This window comes from Dasypus novemcinctus, chromosome X (genome assembly GCF_030445035.2).
Source record: "Dasypus novemcinctus isolate mDasNov1 chromosome X, mDasNov1.1.hap2, whole genome shotgun sequence".
Lineage (NCBI taxonomy): Eukaryota > Metazoa > Chordata > Mammalia > Cingulata > Dasypodidae > Dasypus > Dasypus novemcinctus.
In genome coordinates, this window is record NC_080704.1 from 113889682 (window position 1) to 113914086 (window position 24405).

General features: G+C 35.8%; 1 protein-coding gene across 5 annotated transcripts in view; it reads right to left on the reverse strand.

Annotated features, from left to right (window-relative positions):
• The window catches only part of MORC4 (MORC family CW-type zinc finger 4), a 77371-nt gene that overhangs the window by 42757 nt on the left and 10209 nt on the right, over window positions 1-24405 (reverse strand). For 3 of the 5 annotated variants that reach the window (XM_004478166.5, XM_071213146.1, XM_071213145.1), the window contains 7 exons: window positions 20783-21000; window positions 19900-20047; window positions 17545-17677; window positions 17098-17226; window positions 13494-13613; window positions 12004-12104; window positions 6757-6855 (listed from right to left, as the gene is read on the reverse strand). In XM_004478166.5, the coding sequence (XP_004478223.2) occupies window positions 6757-6855; window positions 12004-12104; window positions 13494-13613; window positions 17098-17226; window positions 17545-17677; window positions 19900-20047; window positions 20783-21000 (948 nt within the window). The remainder of the gene's footprint in view (window positions 1-6756; window positions 6856-12003; window positions 12105-13493; window positions 13614-17097; window positions 17227-17544; window positions 17678-19899; window positions 20048-20782; window positions 21001-24405) is intronic. The other 2 variants (XM_071213147.1, XM_058292116.2) reach the window with 1 other exon arrangement.

A 24405-nucleotide genomic window follows, 5' to 3' on the forward strand; every position in this document is an offset into this window, starting at 1 on the left:
TCATAAAGACCTTGGAAGGCAATGCAGGGAAGAATCTACAGGACCTTGTAGTAGGAAATGGCTTCATGAACTTCACACCAAAAGCACAAGCAGCAAAAGATCAAATAGATAAATGGGAGTTCCTCAAAATTAAAGCCTTCTGCATCTCAAAGGAGTTTCTCAAGAAAGTGAAAAGAGAGCCTACACAATGGGAAGAAATATTTGGTAACCATACATCTGATAGGAGATATATCCTGCATATATAAAAAACTCCTATATCTCAAAAATAAAAAGACAAACATTCCATTTAAAAAATTAGAAAAAGATTTGAACAGACACTTCTCCAAAGAAGATACACATATGGCTAAAAAGCACATGAAAATATGCTTTTTGGGAAATGCAAATCAAAACAACGAGATACCACCTGACTCCCATAAGAAAGGCAGCTATCAAAAATCAGAAGACTACAAGTGCTGGAGAGGTTGCAGAGGAATGGGAAAACTTATCCAGTGCTGGTGGGAATGTAGAAGGATCCAGCCATTCTGGAGGACAGTTTGGCGCTTTCTCAAAAACTAGCTATAGATTTGCCATATGACCCAACAATTCCACTGCTGGGTATATACCCAGTAGAACTGAAAACAAGGACACAAACCGATATATGCACAACAAAGTTCATAGCAGCTTATTCACTATTGCCAAAAGTTGGAATTAACCCATATGCCCATCAACAGATGAATGGATAAACAAAACATGGTATATACATACAATGGAATACTACTCAGCTATAAGAACAAATACAGTACAAACACATGTGATAACATGGATGAATCTTGAGAACCTTATGTTGAGTCAAGCAACCCAGGCATTGAAGGACAAATACTACATGACTGCTCTGACATGAAATAAGTCAAACTGTTTCAGAGAACTAGAGACTGGATGATAGGCTTAAATGAAGTTGGGGGGTAGAGGAAGGTTGTGCGCTGACATGTACATGGGTGAAATCTATGATAAACTGGAGGTAAGTATTTGTACAGGGAAGGGATAAAATGTGGGCATAGGGATACCTTTGAGTGGGGCTTTGTGGGCCTGAGGGGGGGCTAGGGATGGGAAGGAGGGTCAGATGACCCAAGAAATTGGGGGGAAGATGGGGGGAACATTTGAACATAGGAGGTTGTCAGGGATGTGTTTGAAGTTACAATATAGAGAAAACTCTTTAGAAAATACAATAAGGAAGTTTACGCATTTAAGATGCTTAATGGGGGACATCTGACAAAGGGCAAGCTTCTAGGGAGTGTGAGAGTGCTCATTTTGTCATAGTGGGTTATGTTATTGTGTGGAGGCTCATACAATGAGAGTGAAGGTATACCCACATCCTGGGGAGGACTCATGTTCTCAAACAGAGGGAATTGTATCTGTCAAGGGAATTGGCGGCTTCCAATGGGTTAGGGCAGTTGAGTATGTCAAGCCCTCAACATTGTTGCAAGTATCTCTGAATACTGTCTTTCAAGTAACGAAGCCTGATTGTCACTGTGGGCCCTGAAGGGAGGGGGAAGGAGGTATTGAATAAATGGAATCAGGATAACTGTGGGGCAGTGTAAGTGTTCCACAAGATCATGCAATGATGGATATAGTATATGTGCAATTACACCAAAAATGTATGAAGGTCTACAGGCTAAAATGTAAACCATTATGTAAAACATAAGATAACTAAAAATTTGGAAAATTGTAGAGTCTAAAATATAAACCATAATGTAAACCCAAATGGAACCACGTTTGAAAGCTATTGTTTCAATATCTGTACATTAGGTGCAGCAAATATAATATGAACATATAAAGGTGCAGGAAACATAATATGAACATATAAAAAGATCATTGCTGGGAATGGGACAAAGTGTTTGACGTTGGATATGTAGGAATACCATATATTGTACATGTGAATTACTGTGATCTAAAAGTTTTGTGGGGGGGTGGCGAACTTGACCCAGTGGCTAGAGCATTCATCTACTACATGGGAGGTCGAAGGTTCAAACCCCAGGCCTCATTGACCTGTGTGGAGCTGGCCCACGTGCAGTGCTGATGTGCACAAGGAGTGCCGTGCCATGCAGGTGTGTCCCCTGCGTAGGGGAGCCCCATGCGCAATGAGTGCGCCCCATAAGGAGAGCTGCCCAGCGCGAAAGAAAGTGCATCCTGCCCAAGAATGGCGCCGCCCACACGGAGAGCTGACACAGCCAGATGACGCAACAAAAAAGAAACACAGATTCCCATGCCGCTGACAATAACAGAAGCAGACAAAAAGAAGAACACGCAGCAAATGGACACTGAGAAGAGACAACTGGGGCGGGGGGGGGAGGGGAGAGAAATAAATAATAAAATGAATATTAAAAAAAATAACACTTTTGTGAAGACAAACCTAATAATAAGAAAAAAAAAAAGGATGTAGACACCGAGGAATAAATAGAATTACTTTGCCAGTGTGTATATAGGGCAACACCTATAGCAGTGATGAAAGGCAAAACATCAAAAACAAAGCTTTTTCATTTTTGGATACCCCAATTTATTTTTACTTTATTTAATTTTCCTAAATTAGTATGTATTCTATATCTAACCTTTAAACCCATCACTATATTCTATTTTACTATTAATGGAACCTGGCAATATATTAGGCTTCATTTTTAAAGAAGTTTCGGACCACAAAGAGGTTCAACTATGGCAGGGGAGGAACACTGGTGTGGGGTATTATTGATAGAGGGCACATAGTTGGGAGGGAGTTCTCCAGGACATGTATACAGGGTACATAAAAATGTTGGGATATTTTCACAGTGGCTTCAGTTAAAAACAACAACTGATGGAGTGCTGAGTTCCTAGCCAGGGAAGCTCTATCACAGTCTTAATGGATCTGCAACAATCCCTCAAGTGAAATGGCAAAGACCAATAAAGATGGATGATCCAACAATGAGCCCTTGATACTGAAGGCTATGATTATGGGCCTGTGCGCGCCTGAAATATGAACTAGGTCTAGAGACGCAGGGTGCCTAAGAGTTACCTCCTGAGAGCCTCCGTGTTGCTCAAATGTGGCCACTCTCTAAGCCAAACTCAGCATGTAAATGCACTACCTCCCCCCGCCCAGTGTGGGACATGACTTCTGGGGATGAGCCTCCCTGGCACCGAGGGATAACTACCAAGTACCAGCTGATGATGTAACTAGAAGAAGACCTTGAATAAAAGGGTCAACTCATACCAGCAGAATATCTCAGCCTACATATGATATCAGGTGTTAAAAACTGCTTTCTGACTTTGGATATGAGGGGGAAATGGAAAGGACAAATGAGTCTCCAAAAAAGAGTCGTGGGGTCATCAGAGGGTTCGCACATATGCCCACTTTGGTAGGGTCCCAGGGACAGCCAAAGTAGATTAGAAGCCCAGGTACTGTTTCTCCTGAGGGCTACAGGTTCTACAGTCATGGCAGATGGCTCTGGAGTTCAGTGCCATGTCAGTTGACACTACTTTGGAGTTTGTGTTCCTGAGCATGATGGAGTTGAACTCAGATAGGACCTTTCTACATGTCTCTTCTGCTACTTTTACCGAACCTGTGATTGGCATTGGGGTTGCTGTATATTCAGGAGACCTGTATCTCTGAACTGTCCAGGTGACAGCCAGGCTCTGAGCCTCAGTAGACTTGTAACTCCTACACTTTGGTTTATTGGACATACTCTGGCCAGCTAACAGGGACATGAAGTAGGTCAACCACCACACCAAGGAATCAAGAGTGCCTACAACTGAACATAGGAGAATTGCATCCATCATCCATGTGGAATCTAAGCCCCCTCTTGATATAGTGGGGGAGTGGACATAACCATACCAGGGTCCACAGGATGGAGGAATAGAGCATGGATTAGAGTAAACTTACTGATATTCTACTAAAGAACTATTGTGATTAGTAATGGAAGAATTTGTAGCATTGATGTGGAGAAAGTGGCCACGGTAGCTGCATGGTAGGGAAAGGGAAGAAGACATATGATGCGGGGGCATTTTCAGGACTTGGGAGTTGTCCTGGGTGGTACTGCAGAGATAGATGCTGGACACTGTATGTCCTGCCATAGCCCACTGGGTGGACTGGGTGAGAGTGTAAACTACAATGTAAACCACTATCCATGTGGTGCAGCAGTGCTCCAAAATGTATTCACCAAATGCAATGAATATGCCATGATGATGAAAGAGGTTGTTGATGTGGGAAGAGTGGGGTCAGAGGGGTGGGAGGTATATAGGAAACTCATTTTTTTAATGCAACATTAAAAAAATAAAGAAGGAAAAAATAAAAAAAAATTTAAAAAAATGCATTCATTGTGAATCACTGAGACATTGTCATCAAAACAACTCCCCAATCCCTGAAGAATTTCCCTATTCTTCTTTTTCTTTCCTTTATAACAGCCATGGTTAATACTTTAATTGAAATTTTATTTAGGTTGATAATCCCTAAATTATTCTTAAAAAGTAATATAAATTTGGTTAAATTTCATTCCTAGAAATGGTGGCTCCAGACCAAACGTTGGGTTAAATCATTAAGATAAAACTCTTTCAGATTTCTATTGTAAGCATACCCCCAATATCAGTAGTCAGTATTTTAGGTGTGAAAGGAAGGCTTGAGTGGGAAGCGGGGAGAGGCTGGAGAAAAGATACAGAAAGAGGGCAGAGAGGTACCTCAGGCCAATTTAAGTAACACAATTTAATTTAGGATGAGTTTTGCATAAGTTGTATTTATAATGGCCTTAGACATTTCAGTAGAGTAGTGTGGTTCTTTTATTTCTTAATTTAATATCTTTATCTTTTAAAATAAAGTTTGTTTCTAGTTATAAAAGTAATATAAGCTCATTATACAAAACCCAGAAAATAATGAAAGAAATAAAGGACACACTCAATTCTACTGCTTAAATGCAATGTTCATTTCTTTTTTGAACACTGTTTTAACAAAGAAAGCTTGTATACATCTTTAGCTACATAGCTTCGAATATCCTAGTTCCAGGCTGCTCCAGCCTTGCAACCTCAAAACTCTAAGCTCAGGTCTGACACCTGGTGTCTATATATTTCCATACAACCACTGTTTTCTTTCTTTCTTTCTTTCTTTTTTTTTTTTGAGCATTTATTACTTTTTATTGTATTTTTTGGAAGATACAGAGATTACAAAAAAATGTTACATTAAAAATATAAAAGGTTCCCACTCCGCCCACATCAACAACCTCTTTCATCATTATTGTACATTCATTGCATTTGGTGAATACATTTGAGTTCTTAGCCAGGGGAGCTCTGTCACATTCCCCAATGGAAAATAAACCACTGTTTTCTTCAGAGCCAGAGCCAGCAAAAAACAATTTTCAGAATAGTGGGAGAGAAGAAGAAAGGTCACTTTAGTTTTAGTTCTATACGTACATACAAAGAAGAGCTTTCTGCAGAAACATGCCAATACTACTCTCTGGGGGATAAACATACTTAGAGGAAGAAACTCCTTGCTTCAAGTTACATGCAGACTATCATAGATCTTTCCATTCCGCAGACAGGAGGTTTTCAGCTCATGCTTGTAGTATGTAGGTAGCTGAGGGGACTGTACCATACTACCCTCACTGCATCCATCCAGCAGAATTCAGTGATTAAGAAGTTAGGTTTGGGGTCCTATCTACATATTTGAACCTTAGCTTAACCACTTATCCAGGACAAGTTTTACTTAAGCTCTCAGTGTTTTAGTCTCTATATCTGTAAAGCAGTAATATCTGCCTAGCTCATAGGGCTACTACATGTAAAGAACTAGAACAGTACCTGGCATGTAAGTAAGTACTCAATAAATACTAGCTCTCTTATTATGATTCTGTCTCCGGAAAGGTTGTATAACACACACATACACACACACACACCAACAGTATATGAACATTTGCTTCATTGCATTAATCATTGCTAATTTGAAAAGCAAAAAGTGACATCTCATCTTGATTTGAATTTCTGAAAACCAGGAAGTTTGAAAATGAGCTGAGATCTTTAGAATAAGAAGATGGTGATATACATAGAGCAGTCAACCGATTTAATATGAAACAAAATTTTATGTTACATTTGTCTGACGATTTTCAGTTTAAAAATAAATGTGTGCCTATTCCAAAATGAACTTTTAACACTATAATCTTTGTCTTGGTGGTATTACGTGTATTGCTATTCATTCTATCTTCTGTATTATGTCTCTTCCCCAGCCTACTGAGGTAATTCATCCTGATGTACACCTGTATAATTCCCTATCTGACATTCATAAATTCTATCTTTTCTCTAATAAGCTGGGTCCCCTGTTTCTTCTCTCAGATACCTTGGTGCAGTTCTAATGATGTTCACCAGGAATACAGAGAAGTCTGCTAACATTTCTGAACAACTACTATATGCCAGGCATTGTGCTAAGAATTTTATTTCAGTTCATTTATTATACTCAGATAGGTGAAGTGACTTAATTACTTTAAGCTATTAAGAAGCACATCCAGATTTATCATCTAGGAGTGTCTGATTTAAATGCCTATCATCTTCTACTGTATCACTGAATATAGGATAAACTCATGTATTAATCATATTTATGATTCAAACCCCATGTTGTTAAACCAGAATATAGACATTTAGAGAATAATGTAATTAGTATCCGTGATTTCCTAATTTTAATTAATTAAACTTTATGATGTGTAGAGCATCATCTTACCCTACTTCCTTCCATTTGCAGCACATTTAATACTTTCATATTATATAGTAATTACTCACGGTACTGGCCTGGCTATGACTGAGCTCTCGAAATTCTCTTGAGATGTCTTTTCCTTCCAATAAGCATTGAGCTTCTGGGCAAGGGCATGTATGGTCAACCTGAAAGAAAAAGCAAGAAGTATCATGTCAAAGTTCAGTATTTTTCAGATCATTTTAGGATCTTTGGGAAGCTCCCATTTAATACAAGACAACCACTTAGAATATTCAGCTAGTTTTGAACAATGATACTTTCAGAAACTAAGACGAGAATCTGCTGCCTTTGCAAATTGCATGTCAAAATGACAAAGTCACAATATTGAATATTCACTTTGGGTGCACAAGTAAAATGATCATAAGTCTTAAAAAGTATTGAGTTTTACAAATTTTCAAGACTTGTAGAATTATGGGGGCGGGGGGGGGGGGAGGGTAATAAATTGACATAAGAGGCTCTGACAGAGTACCAAGTTGCAGAGTTAGAACAGAGCCACGTAACGGTAGTTGGTGGGAAGCGATATGATTGTCTGATAAGGAATACCTATAGGTAAGGAATTCAGGACCAAGTTGAAACCCAGAATACCATACCCTACCCATTGCCAATCAATATATGTTAACTCGAAAATATCTACATAGTTCCGTTTCATCCAAATGCTGACCATAGTAGCTTCAGAACCAACAGGCCACAAAGTTCCTTTCAACCTTCTATTATATAGCTGTTATTAGAAGCTCTATCCCAGTTCTGGTTCTTGAGTTTTCTCCTTTATTTCCCTCCCCAAATGAATAATGGCACACCCAGGGTCAACAGATATGTACAAGTCAAATCCGAATTTTACTTTTAAAAACTGCCAACTTTATAATTACTAATCTGTTTAATTCTACAACCCAGAGTTACAACTTAATGTAGATCTGTGTACTCCTAGAATATTAATACAAATTTAGTATTTTTTACTCTCTTTACCCTGTGCAGTGACGGTAATGGACATGGAGCTTCTTTTAGGGGTGATGAAAATATTCTGGTATTAGACAGTGCTGATGGTTGTACAACTTTGTGAATATACTGAAAACCACTGAACTGTACATTTTAAAATTGTAAATTTTACAGTATATATGAATTGAATATCTCCATTTAGAAAAATTAAAAAAACCTCAACCTGTTCTCATATATTGAGGTAAAATTTAGAGAATATTTACACACAGTAAAATTCACCCTTTTCAGTGTACAGTTCTGTTCAGTCTTAACAAATGTATATAGTCATGTAGCCACCACCTCAATCAAGATACTATTTCTATGTCTCTGAAATCCATTCCAAGAGGATTATGGGCAACCTATAGAAACTAGAAAAGGCACAGAAATGGATTCTTTCTTAGAGTCTCTACAAAGGAATGCAGCCATGACAACACATTGATTTTTAGCTCAGTGAGACTCATGCTGGGATTTCTAAACTATAGAACCCTAAGATAACAAATTTATATTATTTTAAGCCACTAAATTTGTGGTAATTTTTTATGACGGCAATAGAAAACTAATACAGACACTGAAATACGTGCCTTATTTCCCTCAAAATTTTAAAATATCCTGTGGTTCTCCTCTGAGTTCACTATGTGCACCCTGGCACATAGTTTGAGAACCATGGGTCTAGGACAGGGGTTGACAAACTACAGCCTGAAGGAAAAATCCAGTTCACTGCCTGTTTTTGTAAACAAAATTTTATTAGGCACAGGCATACTCATTTCTTCATAATTGTCTATGTCTTCTTTCATACTATGGCAGAATCAAGTAGTTGTAACTGAGACCATATGGTCTATAAAGCCTAAGTTATTTACTATCTGGCCCTTTACAGAAATATGTTCCCAACCCCTGCTCTAGGATGGCCCTACTCTAGTCATATAACTTTATTTCCCTTCATACTTGTTACATCCCCTTATCCTCACTCCCCACATGCTTACTGTTCTGAGTTTCTGTCACTACTTCAGCTCATGCTACAATTCTATCCTGGAATTCCCTTCCCTTCCTTTCCTAAATCCCATATTCTTTAAGATACATCTCAAGTCATAACTTCTTCCTAAAATCTTTATTATCTATTCTATCTATCAGGGCAGTTTCTTCCCTATACAACACCACTTAAGTTACTGATTTTTAAATTGTTTCATGTATGTGACACTGTCATTCCAAACAGACTGTAAGTTCTTTAATGGCAGCAACCATGCCTTGAATTTCTCTGAAAAATTACACAAAGTCTAGCCACTGAGCTATGCACCTATAGGGTGTACAGTTAATATGTATTGACTGCATCTCTTAATCTGATATTGATTCTAAAAATGTCTTAAATTTCAGGCCTGATAGTTGCAGTTGAAACATCATCTCTATGACTGTTAAAAGTGATATTATAGATGATTTACTTGTAGGCATTCTGAAGTATGATGCCTGGCATCTCTTTTCTTATCTGCAGTTTTGATATTGATAATACACTTAGGATGAGTTTTATTTTTACTTTTTTTCTTTTTAAGTATAATTTTATTGAAGGATATTGTTCATACATGAATATACATAAATAATAAGTGCATAGTAAAAGTTGTGAAATTACAAAACAAACATGCTTATCATCATACAGGGCTCCCAAATATCACCCCCCCCACCACCACCATCTTGCATTGTTGTGTAATATTTGTTATAAACTATGAAAGACCATAGTCAAAATATTCTACTAACTATATCCAATATCTTATATTTTGTATATTTTCCCCCAATCCACCTGATTATTAACATCCTGTATTAGTATTATATATTTGTTATTATCCATGAGAGAACATTATTATATTTGTTCTGGTAACCACAGTCCATCTTCTACCACTGGATTCCCTGCGTTAAAACAGTTTCATGTTTTGCACAATCCATTCGAAGTTTACATTCAGTGGCTCTCATTTTCATCAGAGTTGTGCTGTCATCACCTCAATTTCAGAATGCTTTCATTACTCCTAAAAGAAAAATTCCATACCCCTTTATATCCCCCTATTGTTGCCCCTTAGAATTGATATATCTTCTTTGCCATTGCTGCAAAAATATTACAATATTACTGTTAACCATGATCAATAAGTTACATTAGTTGTAATTTTCCAGTGTATCACCATATTCTTAACTCTTTGTAAAAGAAGAACATTCTTATGTTTATGCTATAAATAAAAACCACAATCTTAATCCATCACCGAAATCACTGTTACTCAATGTTATTCATTCCCTAGATGATTGTCTATCTTCCTTTCAATTGACATTTATGTCCAAAGACTACCCCTTTTAGCTACAATCACATTTATAAATCAGCAGTGTTAATTATACTCACTATAATGTGTTACCATCAACTCTATTCATTTCCACAGTTTTACAATAGGCCTTATTAAAATTCTACATAAAGCATCAACTCCCATTCTCAAACCACATTCTATTTCCTAGTAATCTATATTTTAGAGTTCACCTCCATGAGCACACTCATCATATTTAGTTCATATTAGTGAGACAACACAATATTTGTTCATTTGTGTTTGGTTTACTTCACTTAGGATGAGTTTTTGATAGTAGTTATCCTTCTCTAATCCCCTTCTCAAATTTCCTTATTGTTTGTTTCCTTTTTTATGGAATAAGTTGAGTAAAAAAGGACTGAATTGATGCAAGAGTATGTAAATTCATGATCATCAAAACACTCCATATGCAAAAGAGTACACAATTTCTTTTTGGAAAAAGAAAAAATGTAACAGTTATTTAGCTACTTAAGTCAGAAATTCTGTATGTTTAACTGAATAAATCTACTGTTCATGGGATATCTCTACTTGGATCCCCTGCAACTCATCATACCAAAACTAAACATCCCAAATCAAGGGTGTAATACCTTTAAAATTTAAAAGGTAGTTTTACTGGGGGGGGGGGGGCAAAAATGATAAAGACGTTAAGTAATTTTTAATATCTAACATTTGAATTTCACAAATCTTAACTATTTGGTTAATTATCAGAAATTCACTATTCCTTACATTCAAGAGAAACTGGACTAGGCTCTGTCTGTCTAATCAATGTTATTATTAAACTGTCACTCTTAAGAACCCCCAATTATGAGCCAGACTCATATTTAAAAGGTAATTTTACTTAAACTGAGGGTAGGTAGTTACCATAACCACTGAGTAGCCTGGATGTCCAAGAACTAAAACCCCCAAATTAATTTGGGGTTGCCATCCAAAGAGTTGTCTCTTTCTCATGCACTAAGCTAAAACTCTTTATGGTTCCAGAGAATTATTAAGGTATAAAACTTAACTAACTTTTACAACAGTTGAGGACATAAAAGAGAAAAGAGATTTGGGAAATTACTTTTCTCCAATTTCAAGAAAAATTTTGCTACTGAGACTTCAAGGAAAATGACACCCAATGTCCTCAAGCCTTGTTGCTTCACACTCCCCGAACACACCATGCCCTTTCATGCCTGTGCATATACTTCCCTCTGCTTAGAATAGTCTTCCACTATTTTTCAACTAGCAAACTCTATAGGCGTATTTATAGGTTCTTTCCACTTTGCACATATATTCCCCATAAAGCAATTTGATAGATTTTAAGTTTTTATTTATATATTATCTCATCCCACTTGGTCACAGATATCAAGAATTCTTTTCATGCATATGTTCCTAGTACCTGGCACAAAGTCAGTGTCACAATACTTGATGAAAGAAGTAATGAATGACCCATCCCGCCCCCAAAATTTTAAAATAAACTATTCTATCCTGGCTTTCTTTGTCTCCTAAAAATCCCTGCTACTTGAGCCTTGATGTCAGTTCATTTCTGATTATTACGTTTGTCTTCCTTATTAAATCCAAAGGCTTCCATGAAAAGCACAAATCTTTCTGCTAAGTCTGCTCACTGGCTTCAAGAAAAATTTTTGGAATAAACTTTAAATTGCTGTTTTTTAAAAAAATATATACTCAAGAAACATCATACTTACTCATCTGTTTCCATTAAGATCAATTCTAAGGCTATTGATTTCACCAGAAATATTTACCAAATTACTCCTATGCTCTTTCCCTTCCATAATTTCTAAAGATAAGGTTTATCTCAACTGGGATCCATATTTCAAGTATTATTAGGCTTTAATTTGAAAATCAAATCATTTTCTAATCCTAGAAAATAGATTTGAAGGATTTATCAGTTATGTTAAGTGGCTGGTTTTAGAGGTTTCAGAGAATAGACTCAAATCTGAAAAAAACTATCAGAAGCATCTCAGGTTGGAAGTGACTTACCGGTACTCCTTGGTGTACTCAAAGTCTTGTTTGTTGTAGGCAGGTTTTAGGAAATTGCACTCAATGACTCCAATTACTCCCACACCTTCTCCATGAATTGGCTTAGAAGACAAATATTAATTTCAACATTTACATTACTGTTAATTGCCTGAAGGCATTTCCTTTTGATTCCAACCAATAATAGGTTATATAATCACTATGGGCAAGGAAAGACCATCAAGATCCAGAAAAACACTTAGAACGTACTTCAAAAGACCATAAGCATTACATTGAACTAGAACCTCTGGCAAATTCTAGGATAGAGATTTTCATCCATATAATCCATGGATCCCTATGATTCTTCAGGGATCAACAGTCATCCCTACTTCACCCACATCCACACTACCTCCACTTTCATGCTTTGTATTTCAGGAGTGTCATAAGATTTCATCTGAACAAAGAATTATACTTCTAAAAAGATCAAGTTAATGAACTAGGGAATTGAAACTGAACATAATCTGAAAAAATTTAAGGCTGCTAAGCGATTATCACACCTCATCTATTAAAAGAAACATTTTTTTCTACATATTTAGATCACCAAACAACTACTAAAGAGAGTCAGACTTGCAGTGATTTTTAATTACAAGTTGATGCAAAGGGTTATGGGATCTAAAATCATTTTTTATTCTTTAATGGAAGAAACTAAGTCAAAGTATAATTACACTTGCTCACAAACATCTGTTGTGTAAAGATAATATAAGAAGGAAAAGCAAGATAGGATATCCTGAGACTTACATTAACTTTCTCCTACTATGTAACATAAAGCCAGTTTATCATTCTTGATATTTTAGCAATCTTATCTGTAAACTAGGAATGACTAAAGTAGTTATGGAAATTACTACGTTAAATTATCATTAAAACATTAAACAAGATGGAAACATTTACATGGCAATTCTCAGTTTATAAAATATTTCCACACTGTTTGTCCCATTTAAATTTCTTAACCCCATAAACTGTGAGGGCAGAGAATGTAAAACTATTATTGTTGTTTTCATTTTACAGATAAATAGAGCCTCAGAGAAATTAGATTTGCCCAACATTACACAGCCTGAATAGAAAGCTAGGACTCAAATTGTAGTCTTCAATCACCAAATTTTATGCCCTTTCCACCTTGACTTAATGCAATTTTAAATAGTAATTTAAAAGCTGATACACATAATGATGCTGGTAATCTGACTCCACCTCTTATTAACATCTACCTAGAAAATGCATTCAGTAAAATTCCTGGGTTAACATTTAGAGAAAGTGAGATACAAAGTTTTTCAACACAAGATGGCTCTCTGATAATACAGAATTCTAGGATCAGATTTTTTTTAGTGTGGTATACATCTGTTATGACTCAACCTTAATAAGATAGTTGTAAGAGCCATTGAATTTATCCCCATGGAAAATTTTAAACTTTCTTTCTACTCCCTTCAGTTCTCTATAACAAAGAAACATTAACCACTTACCTTCACCTGGCATCCCACCTTCTCAAAAGACTTTATCAGTCGGTTGTTATGATACATCATTACTCCAAATTGGTTATTATTCTTGCAAGAGAACCCAAAAGTGATTCTCACATGCTTATTCTGAGAAGAAAATCATTAAGGAGGCAAACACCAGGGAATTTAGCAGGCAAAATTTTGTGCTACAGTATAGCAAAAAACCCATCAAATACCAATTGGATATAAAGTGGTACAACCTTTTTAGGTAGCAATTTAAAAATCTGTAGGGATAGCTTTAGAAATTTTTTTCAACATTTGATCAACTAGTTTTCTTTTTAGGAATTTATCCTACAGAAACAATCAGGGGCGCCAAAAAAGCTTATGGGTTACAGAAATGTATCAATCAGAGTTACATATAATGGCAAAAAACAATCAAATAAGGGAATTGATAAATAAATGTCAGTATATTCATATGATGGTCTATTATGTAGCTTTAAAAATTATGTCCTTGAAAAAAATTTGGGAACATTAAGAAATGCTGATAATAAGCATTATCTAAAAATGCACATATATATATAAATAAAAATACTAAGTAGATATATACTAAAATATGATCAGTAATTTAAAAATTTATAAATAACTACAAAATATTTCTTATGTCTTAACTCTGCTAGCTCAATTTGCTGCTAGGTCTCATAGGCTCTGTAAGGCGTTGTGAATGGTACAACACAAATCCATACAAGTATAAGCAATAAGGAAAGTCATGCTAATGAAACAAAACAAGATGAAAGCAAAAGCATCACGAAAAAAAATCACTTTTAAGGGTAAAGGACAATGAATATTCCTGTAGCAATATGTTTCATGGGAAGAAGTTTACAAGTTTGGATAGATGAAATTAAGAAAATTAATTATTATAAGTAAAACATGAACAAAGACAAGTTTTAATAATTCCTACCTGATTAAAAAACTAAGGTGAGACTGGGGGAGAGTATAAACTACAATGTAAACTATTATCCATGTGGTGCAGCAGTGCTCCAAAATGTATTCACCAAATGCAATGAATGTGCCACAATGATGAGAGAGGTTGCTAATGTGGGAGGAGTGGGGTGAGGGAGGTAGGGGGTATATGGGAACCTCTTAAATTTTTTGAATGTAACATTTTTTGTGGTCTATGTATCTTCAGAAAATACAATTTAAAAAATTGATGGGGTTGGGGCGTGGGGAGTGGGGTATATGGGAACCTCATATTTTTTTTTTTGATATAGTGGTTTGTGTGATCTATTAACTTTAAAAAAAAGATAATTAAAAAAATAAAGTAAAAACCGAGGTGAGAGAATGAGAGATGAAAGGAGGGAAACTGTGATTTTCATTAGAACAAAGAAATCTTCATAAACAAATTATTTGAATGAAAATTTATTTTGTTGCCTATGCAAAAAAACAAAACTCCACTGTCCCTTCTAAATGCCAAGTTACTTCCATCAAAACCATGTGACAAATGTGTCATTTATGATACAAAAACATGACACAAATGGGTACATAATACAGTAATGTCTGTCTCAGAACATATGTTCTGGACTCCAGAAGCTGAAATCAAACCTCAAATAAGACCCTACTCCAGTGCAAAAATAAAAGACGACAATCTCCCTGAAATATACAAGCCAAAATCCCATACCATAAAATTAACATTTTAAAGATAAAGACTGCCAAATAATTGTCTTCTGTGGTACACTTTTAACTTTCTACATTATGATGTGGGTGCAGTGGAGTAGGAGGTTCCCCAAACTAGAATAGGGAAAAAGGACAAAGAGGAGAAAAGAGGCCTTTTATAATGGAGGAATAAGTAAGTCAGCATTGGTGATCTCTTTCCACAATGAACTTGGGAAATTTTTATCAGTTTCATTTTCTCACGCCTACAGTGAATCTGTTTAGCCTAAATTCCAATATTGGACTGTAACTGGTTTAATGGGAAGGGGGAGAGAGGAGAGTTGAAGTATATATATAGAAGGCCTGCATATGAATTGCTCTGACAGAAATCCACAAATGAAAGAAGCTGGAGATAGAAATGTAGAGGAAAGGTCAAGCTGTGACATAATCGTGATATCTTAGGGAAATATAGATACATCCTGAAACAGTAGTTGGAAAACACTAAGATCCCATCCTACATATGGTGATATTATAATAACTAATTCATCTATAGATATATGTTGTAGTTTCCTGGCTGCTAAGCTAATATCACACATTAGGGGTTGGCTTAAATAACAGGCATTTATTGGCTCACAGTTTTGGGGCCACAAGTCCAAAATTGAGGCATAAGCACAGCAATGCTTTCTACCATGATGTTCTGTGGCTGGCTGCCAGCAATTCTTGGTCCCTGGCATTTCAGTCACACGACAATACACATGGCATGTCTTCTCCCGTCTCCTCCAGGTTCCCTGACGTCCATTTCCACCTCTGACTGCTCCCTGGAGCTTCTCTCTTCCTGACTTTCACACTCTGCTTATAAAGGACCACAGGAATCTTATAAGCCTAACCTGATTTTGTCGGACCACACCTTAAGTAATATCTTAAAGATAATTTATTTACGATGGGTCCACACCCACAAGAATGTGGACCAAGACCAAGAACATGTCCGAACTAAGGTACACAATTCAATCCACCACAGCATATGTTCTCAAAAAGGAGAAAACTTATCTGTTTATGAAGGACAACTACATGACTTTTTAAAAAGGGAAGGACAATTTCTAATGTTTAGTCAGGGAATAAAAGGCAAAGCAAGCTGCATAATAACCATGGTAATGCATAATAACCAAGCGAACAGAGTTTGAATATGTTTTTTGGGACAATAACTGTGCTTAGTTACCTGAAAATAATTTACACAAGCAATTCTTCACAACTGCTTAGGAGTTATCAGTCTCTGAAAGGCTTTTTTGCCCAAAGAAACAAAGACAAAGATGGTCTCACCTAATATCATAGCTCACTTCAAGAATATCTCTAGTGTATGAAATCCATTCCCACTGCAAATGACATAGAAGTAAAAAAAAGTAACTCCTCTTCCAGTCACTTTCCAGTGACTATCACTGTGAGATGTACCATGGAATCCATGTCAAACCTGTTGAAGATTCCTCTCACCCTCAAAAACCAATCTTTAATTTTCACTCTCCTAACTTTCATCAATACATGTCTGGACCTGTTACAACAAAAATCTAACTATAGGTGAAAAATTCACAAGTTCTAGTCAACACTTCACTTATTTCAATGTAATAAATAAGAAAATTTCAGCATAAACCAAATTCCTTTCAACAGAGATTCTCAAACCTGGGCATCCATTATAATCAGTCAAGGAGACATTTTTCAAAAAAATAAAATAAAAATTTCTAATATAAAAATAAAGATTTCAAAATTAGAATCAGAGTCTCCAAAATCTCAGGAATTTACTATTTTTAAAATTTCCAGGTAACTTGTGATACAAATGTTACACAGATGTCATTTAATAAATACCTCCTTAGAGTACATTGTAATGAGATTTGTACAATAACATTTTTGAATTGGAGAAGTGTTTTTTCCTTGTGCCAACCTGGAAATCTAGCCATGAAATTAAGAGGTCAACTTCATGTAGTTGTAAGGATACTGTGAAGGTAGGTTTATATATATCATATCCTACATTGGCCAGGCTCTTGGCAATCATCTGGGTAGTCACCTTCTTTTGACGCAGAAAAATTTTCATTCGTGGCTTCATGTATAAAATACTACAAAATGCCTACGGAACAGTAAAAAGGAAGTCATTACTCAATATTGCCAATTCTACTGACATACCTATAAAACACTGCTAGCAACTGAGGTCTATTCTGGGCAAAGATTTGGCTCAATTTCTACACCTTATTATACTGGGTCAACTAACACACTAAAATGTGGCTGAATATATTAGCTAAATTGTTTCAGTGGTGACAGAGAAAAGGGATTCTAGTACAGGACTAAATGTGTTTTCATGTTTATATGAATAAAAATTAAATAGTTTTCTATATTTTTGTATTACAGGAAATCTTACTTCTGGTTGTTGAAGAAAAACCACTCTTACCCGTAAAGAATACTCTGTTTCTGGCAGCTGAGAAGTAACATCACCAGTATCTTTTTCTTCTGTGCCAAAGTCTGATACCAGGATGTCATACTGATCTGTATCAAAGTCCAACTCAGCCTTTCCATCTTTATTTCTGGGTAAAAGAGACAAGTACCAATCTAACAAAAACTGGCTGAAAAGGACAAAAATGCATGAGGAACCCAAGAGAAAATAGATAATATGAGCCCAAACTCAGGTATCTATTTCTTCCCTAACTACCAGTGCAAAGGAACTACAACCACTTAGTTTGAGGATCACGCAATATTTAAGGGTATTTTCAGTCTGAACAAATCTGTTTCATAGAGGTTGTGCTGCCAAGTTCATAGGAAAAGAAAATAAAACGAAATATGAAATGTCTGTAATCTGATTAATTAAATGGATGTCAGCTATCTATGAAGAAGGATCTTAAAATATTGTTGGATAAATCACTCACCATTTTTCCCAACTGAATGAATAGATGAATTAAAACCTATTTCTACTAACTTTAGTGATAATGTAAGAACTAATGAGATACCAAGATTTCCCCAGAGCTAACCCTATTTAGCTTTCCAGAAGGAAAAAAAAAAGATTGTTATAGGAACAGCATATAATTGATAGTTCTCTAGAATACTGTTTATAGAATTATCATTTAAATGTAATAGTACAATATTCCCTTCATAATGACATTTTTTCTTCCTATTATCCTTTCGGGTCACTTAGATTTGGAATTTTCCAAGACCGTGGGCTATATCACTAACTACTGCCTTGGAAAAAAGACAAGATACATCTTTATTCCTGGAAAAACTCCAAGCAAACAACAGGTTAAGAGAGAAAACATATATATCAGAACAGCAGTTCCCAAAATTTTTTCTGTAGAACATCAGTTTCCCAAAATGTTCTTAAATAAGAAATTAAGAAATAAAGGTTTTATGATTAATAAGATTAAAAAACAATTCCCAGCCCTCAGAGCTACCTTAAGCTCTAGTGATACCTCCTTCATACTTCCAGGATCCATAAGCTCAGAGCGGTCATGCTGAAAATGTAGCTCCTTCTTCAGGGCTGGGCCAGAACCACCATTGTATGTACCTTGGATAAAGCCCATGTCACTGTAACAGTATATTCTGGATTTTCCAGGACAATCCTGAGTCTTACTATGCCATCCCACTCTAAAACATATTCCCTGAAGAGGTTCCCTGTCCTCCTTGCCCCTCACTATGCAAGAAAAAGAGGTCTGGAGAAACATTTATAAAAATGGGGGACTACTGTACACCATATTTTTCTGTTAAATATTCTCAGTGCACATTAGAAAGCTTCTGAAAAGTCCTGCAGTATGGCAATATGGTGAGCTTTGTTTAAGCTATCTTTTCCCAGTATTATTTGACCATGGAATCCTTTATTCACATAATACCTAGTACCATACAATTGAGAAAGAGTATACAAAAAGTCTGCTCAGAGTGTATATGTCACTGGAAATACCTCAGGAAAATGGTCCTTTGTAATAAAATCATATTACTTGAAGTTTTCCCAATAGGAAAGAGAAAGATCTGAATTACAACAGTGTAAGCCCTCATTACTTTTCTTTTTAACTGAAAGTACTCTTTATATAAGTTACCATTTTTATGTTTTACCCAGCTAAGAAAAGGGACTAAATACTTGACATGAGAAAAGACTGAATATATCTGCTATTCCATTATCTTAAATATACCAATAACACCTCTATTTTATAATAAAGGTTTTTAGGTTTTAGTGGCTACTCAAAGATATTCTATTTGACATGACAAAATTAAACAAGTGATCCACCCTAGAGTATTTCTAGTTTTTTTTTTTAGTTCTAAATACATAACTATAAATCAATCTCATCATGGTTTGTTACCTACTTCAAAGATCTTTATATTTCTAATCCAGGTATTCTGAAGGCACTAATATAGAGGTCCCTATTTTTTAAAAAGATCCTGTCATGCTTTATTACCCTAATCTCTTTCTCATATTTCATTCTCATTGTCCAATAGGTATAATATCATTTATCTATCTCAAAACAATGCCCGTGAAAACTAAAAAGATATTCAAAAAGGATTTTGAGGGTCTTAAAATAAGGTTGAACTGTCTTATTTGTGGTGATAGACTCAGGATAGGTATTTTTCTCCTTTATCAAGCTCCAAATTTTACCAACAAGATCCACTATCTCAAATAGAGATGTGGTTCGAAGAGAAAGTTAAGGAAAGGCATGCAATGAGATACAACTATGTATCAAAATTTATCTACTCTGATTCTCTAGAGAGATTTATTTAAATGTGCTATCTTTGCTTATTAGAATCTACCACTCTTGGTATACTATACCTGCGGATGTTCCAAATGAGAACACGAGTGCCTTTTTTGCCTGGGATGGCATCAAACTGGGAGAGCAGGTCATTTTCACTGTTGAAAATTGAATAGTTCAAGATGGCTTCTAGGCTGGGCAAGGAATCCTCAGTAATAATCATTTTTTGTAGAATCAAATAATAGTCAAAGAAAAATTAGTATCTTAAGATGATGCTATCAAGAAGGAAAAGCTGCCTTTGCGTGTTTAGAGCAATATGTGGACATCAAGCATGGAGATTACTATTACAGAAAAAAGTAAAAGGGAAAAGTGGGGAAAAGCTCTAGAGACAAACACCAAAATCAGTTATCCTGGCAAAATATAGCTTCAAAGATACAATGTAAAAACAAAGACAGTCCTTTATTTGAGAAATAGATCAAAGGTTGAATTTTTAGGCTCTTCAGAAGCAATGAATTCAGACCTTACTGCTATACTGTAAGAAAATACACCTTGTGCAGGTATAGGGAAATGAGCTATTCTGCAATAAATTACATAAGGTGAGGAATAATATGTTTCTAGGAGTATGGATACATATTTAGCTACCCTTAGGTAAAAAAAGAGAGGGCCCTGAGAACGTTTCAATTATGGGGATGGAAGTGGGGTGGGGGAAGATACACTGTATAGATCAAATTGCATAACAATGAAAATTCAATATAGCAAAAACATTTCTAAGCCTTTGTCAATGGTCCACTTATTTTAAAAATATTTAATAGAGGAAATTCCAGTTAAATTAAGGCCTTTGAATATCTCTTTAAATATGAAAATGCTTGGTAGCTAGATTTGCCCTGAAGAAAGACATTCCTGTCAAAATAGTCAGATTTAGACTAATTTTTAACCAACATTCTCTATTTCCAGAAAGGATATTGTTTTGCTGGTTGAATGGAACAATTGGTACAATAACTGCCTGGGCCTGGACACATTCCAGATAGGTCTGTGATAGGAGTCCAACAGTGAGAGTACCCCCATTCTTGGTGAAGACAAGAGCGTCTTTTCCTAGCCGCATGGAGCCTGACTTGAAACCATTACCAAATACCCCGATGGGACACTGGCTCTTCTTTATTACTTTATCTGTAAAGCCAAAGCTGTAATTACACAAGAAAAAATAAATCAGAAAGGTGAAAAGCATCCTAAGATAGGTGACAGGCAGAATATTTGGCTTACAAATGAAAAACACTTGTAAAAAGCCTGTCCTTGATTATTCCATTTGTATTTCTAGGCAAACTATTGAGTTAAGAACATAGGAAATTACTATAGTGTAATGGGTCTGATTTTCCTGTGTGGTCTTTGTAAACATAAACAGTTCTACCACTTTAACATTTTATATATGTAAAAAAAAAAACCCTTATCACTGACTAACAGTTGCAGAAGGTCATGGGTAGCTCCATTTCTTGTCTAGATAAAATGGCTCTGATTGCTGGAAATAAAGTTTGAGGAAGATGAAAGGTAGTTATCTCAGAGCACACCCTAAAGAGGGTAACAAAAGTACCAGACGGTGTTACCAGTCAGAGGTGCTAAACTTGGATTCTCCTAACCTGGTACCATCACCCTCTAGAAATCTAAAAGTCATAAGTTATTTTCTTGACAATTTTGACTCTCTACCCAAAGAGTAACTCTTCCAATTCTTACCCTCTGCTCCATCTGCAGGGACAGTTCATTGAAATGTGGCCAAAGGATAAAAATAGGTAGTTGTGCCTCTGAATATCAGCAAACAGCTGCAGCATAAAGTCTCTCTTGTTCTATTAAGAGCTTTTGACAGAGTCACCTCAACAAGTCCCTATAACCCCTTAATCTGGGAAGCAGATTCTATTTCTTATATTCTCCATATAAACACACACCAAAATAATAGTATCAAAATAAATTAAACTTATAAATTCTAGAAAATAATAATCTTTCTTGTATATCTTTCCTTGCCACAAGTAAATCTAATTATAAGGCCTGTTTGTCTCTGGATTGACAAATTTTACAATGTTTTATGCTACCAATCACTAAATAAATATTATGTGCTGTACGCTGTGCTAAGCACCAGAGACACAACTTTTAATTAATAAAAAATACATGATTCCTGTCCTTTATGGTTTACAGTCTAAGGAAGGATTTCATATATTATAGATTAGGTGCTTCTCGCAATAAAATAGACACTGTACCACAGCTGAGCATCTTGGCCTTGGCTTTTACTCTTTTGAGCAAAGAAGGCAGAGGCATCTGGTTTCCACTTGAAGATTTTCGTTTGGTGTTTAATCCCTAATAAAGAGGGACACCTTTTAATTTTCTATTTCCAAGTAGTATACACTAATACCATTCTGTCCTTTTATAGTAGACATTGCACAGGAGTTTTTTGTATCCTACAAATAAATCTAGCCACACAGAAAGATACTTTCTAAGGCAATGGTCCCCTTGAAAACACCAAGAGAGCACTGAGTTTCTACTGTCTATGGGACTTGTTATTCTAGGAAATAGACTCATAGAAGTTGATAAAATTCAGGTATTCCTATTTCCTTTGTACAAAAATTGGCTAGAAAAGACGGGGTGGTTTTAAGGATTAAAAACTCTAATGTATGCAGAATATATTATAAAGGAGTATTCAAATTTTTTCGTTTAACAAATAAATTTAATTGATACATATTAATGAGGCATAAATAGATCCAAAGTGTACAATCAGCAGTATTCAGTATAATCGCATAGTTGTGCATTCATGATTTCAATCATTTTTAGAACATTTTCATTATTCCCGTAATAATAATACTAAAACAAAGTATTCAAATTTTAATTTTAAACTAACACCAGGAATCATTCTGAGAACTGCCATGTGCTATCCCCTACCCTTACTTCAGATCTAATGTCATACCTAAAATTCAGGGCTCTTTTTTTTTTTTGGTCTTAATTTTTTTAATGTTACATTCCAAAAATATGAGGCCCCCATATACCCCCCACCCTCCCCACCCCACTCCTCCCCCCATCACAACCTCCTCCATCATCATGAGATATTCATTGCATTTGGTGAATACATCTCTGAGCACCGCTGCACCTCATGGTCAATGGTCCACACCATAGACCACACTATCCCACAGTCCACCCAGTGGGCCATGGGAGGACATACAATGTCTGGTAACTGTTCCTGCAGCACAACCAGGACAACTCCAACCCCCGAAAATGCCCCGACATCACATCTCTTCCTCCCACTCTCTACCCCTAGCAGCCACCATGGCCACTTTCTTCACACCAATGCCACATTTTCTTCAATTACTAATCACAATAGTTCATGAATAGCAGGGCTCTACTTAAATAATAATCTTACCCACTGCATGAATTGAATCTGTCTGATTACTCGGACTGATGATAATACTTCACTAATACCACAAAAGCTTAAATTAGGTGGTCAAGGGAAATGGGAAAATAGGGAGAATGCATTACTGCCTTAATTTCCTAGTCATTGCTGCCTCTTCCACCATTCATCACCTCTTTTTCCCTTTTTAAGTAAAAACCATGTTTATGTTACTTAGTTTTGGCAGACCAAATGACTATATAAAGTTCATAAGATAAAGAATATGGCAGCATCATAACCAAAATGGAAAAGGACAAGAATAATGAGAAGAAAGGAACTGGAAGCTTGGATTTTTTTTTCAATGGTTCACTTAACTCTTCCCATGTTCTTTTATTCCACTGATGTTCCCATGCTAGGCATTCTATTTAACAGCAAATTTGCAGATCAGATGCTAGATAGCAATCAAGTAATACCTAATTTGAAATCTCTTCCAATACATTAATAATAGAATTTTAGGAATCAATTTTATATAATTTGGTGTAACTCAATAATATTCTACAGAGATTTCTTGGCTTAGACGGTGGTTTCTTAGTTAAGTAAGTCCTCTTCTATCCTTTCATGTAAGAGACATTGTTTACACACCAAATGTCTTTTTGTAGCAGCTTGCTCCCAAATACTACAAAATATAAAGTATCTAGAATCTAGAGATGTAAATTTAATTTGGACTCTGACCAGTGAAATCTTAGCAAAATCCAGAGACATACAAGACCAGGCACTGTTGTTTCCTAGATATATTGGTGACGTAATATATAACATAAAAGAAGGTAAGATTGCTGCTGCTTTGAAGAGAAGACCTAATAGTAAATGCACTTCTAAGCAGAGGTAGCAAATACCTTCAATGTGTGGATCTGTGGCTGTTTTTTTTTTAACACATGACACAAATTTTTATTGTCATTTTTTAAAGATACATAGATCACACAAAATGTTACATTGAAAAACATAAGAGATTCCCATATACCCCACTCCCCACCCCCATCCCCCCACTCCTCCCACATCAACAACCTCTTTCATCAGTGTGGCACATTCATTTCATTTGGTGAATAAATTTTGGCTGTGGCTGTTTTTAATCCTTGACTTTTGAAAGAGGTTTTTCACCTTGCAGAAAAAAGGCTGCTGAATATGCAGATTAGCAGGTTTGCACACTATGCCCCGAAGCTAAAGAGAA